Raw genomic sequence first — 1,576 nt, 5'->3', positions numbered from 1 at the left:
CTTCTCTCTTTCCTCCTCCACAATGTATTTGTACTTTAGTAACACTGATGATCAGCTCCTAATTAATATTTGACTCCAGGCAACCGAGCTCAGAGTTGGGCCACACTGGAGGAGCTGCATGCCCAGGGGAAGCTGAAGGCCATCGGAGTGTCAAACTACACACCAGCACACATGAGAGAACTGATGCAGAGCTGCAAAGTCCCTCCTGCACTGCTACAGGTAGAATGCACGAGAGGGAAAGGAAAAAGGATAACGCATATCATAATATACTTACATTATATATTTTGTTGTTGTTTCTTCAGGTAGAGTTTCACCCCAAGCTGTGCCAGACCGAGCTGAGGAAAGTGTGTAAGGAGTATGGAGTGTGTTTCCAAGCGTTCTCCTCCTTAGGGAAAGGAGAGCTGGTCACTGACCCTGTGGTCTTGGAGGTGGCAAAGAATTGTGAACGCACCCCTGGACAGGTAAACACACACACACACACACACACACACATCTTGATTAATGGCCTTTTTGGGCCAGCCTATGACTACAACCTTCTCTGTGTTCAAAACATTTCAACAACATTTCAGTCTTTTGTTCCCCTTCAGGTCCTCTTACGCTGGGCTGTGCAGCAGGACGTCCCAGTGATCCCCAAATCGTCAAATCCAAACAGAATAAAGGACAATGCCAGGCTTTTTGACTTCACACTGAGTGATGCAGACATGGACAGACTGTCAGCTTTGGACTGTGGGCAAAAGTATTGCTGGGATTCATCAGAAGTCGCTTGATAGACCACACATTTGAACACACGTTGTCTTCCATGATGCCTCTTAAATGCTGCTGCTCTTTGGCTCTGACTGGCAGTGATGCAGTGGTGGGAAACCACCACTAGAACACTCAGTTACATAACAAATGCATTGGGTGAATGTATTGATTTAGATCAAATGTATGAGAGTTCAAGTATGATTTTGTACAACATTGGCGAGTAAGTTATCCTGTTTATTGTGACCCATGTGCCATAAAATACTGAGCCCTTTCAGGCAGTAGATGTATCCTGAACAAAAATGTATTTAATGTGCCAACATTTTAAGACTACTTCCATATTCTTTGTTGCCTCACGCTGATCTTTAATCATACTCTTACAAACAATACGGTGGCTTTTGTGTTCTAGCTTTCCCATTTGAGCTGTCTATGTATTACCACTTATTTGAGATGAAAGAATATGCAATTTTCAAAGTGTCCTTTGTACTGGAGAATTACAGAAGATTTACACAATTGAGAGAGACACTTTAAAATCTCTCTTATCATTCATTGAGGACAGCACATACCAGATGTTTCACAGCTGTAGAGAAAGTCCATCTTGCCTTAAAAAAAATACCAGCTTTGAAGAATCAAGTTTCATTGAAAGGGGAGGAGAAGGCCTGCAGGGGTCTGGCTTACATAAGGTTTGGACAACAAAATCAGAAAATAATCAGATTAACTTATATATTAATGGCCTGTTGGTTCAGAGGGCAACCAAAATACAGGACAAGACGACATAACATCACTGAAAGTGCTGGGATTGGTTTAGCTAGTTTAGCTAGTAATGACAAACTCA

The 1,576-nt window shown here is 42.3% G+C and overlaps 1 protein-coding gene across 1 annotated transcript; it reads left to right on the top strand.

Annotated features, from left to right (window-relative positions):
- Positions 1–6: 6 nt before the first annotated feature.
- On the top strand, positions 7–1,211 carry LOC116379523 (uncharacterized oxidoreductase YtbE-like). Its single transcript, XM_031841477.1, has 3 exons — positions 7–219; positions 303–461; positions 588–1,211. The coding sequence occupies exons 1-3, from the start codon at positions 172–174 to the stop codon at positions 765–767; spliced, it is 387 nt and encodes a 128-aa protein (XP_031697337.1). The 5' UTR covers positions 7–171; the 3' UTR covers positions 768–1,211.
- Positions 1,212–1,576: the final 365 nt, after the last annotated feature.

This window comes from Anarrhichthys ocellatus, unplaced genomic scaffold, assembly GCF_004355925.1.
Source record: "Anarrhichthys ocellatus isolate YVR2014 unplaced genomic scaffold, GSC_Weel_1.0 scaffold4499, whole genome shotgun sequence".
NCBI lineage: Eukaryota > Metazoa > Chordata > Actinopteri > Perciformes > Anarhichadidae > Anarrhichthys > Anarrhichthys ocellatus.
The sequence above is the reverse complement of the archived record's forward strand: the minus strand, read 5'-3'. Positions and strand labels throughout refer to the sequence as shown.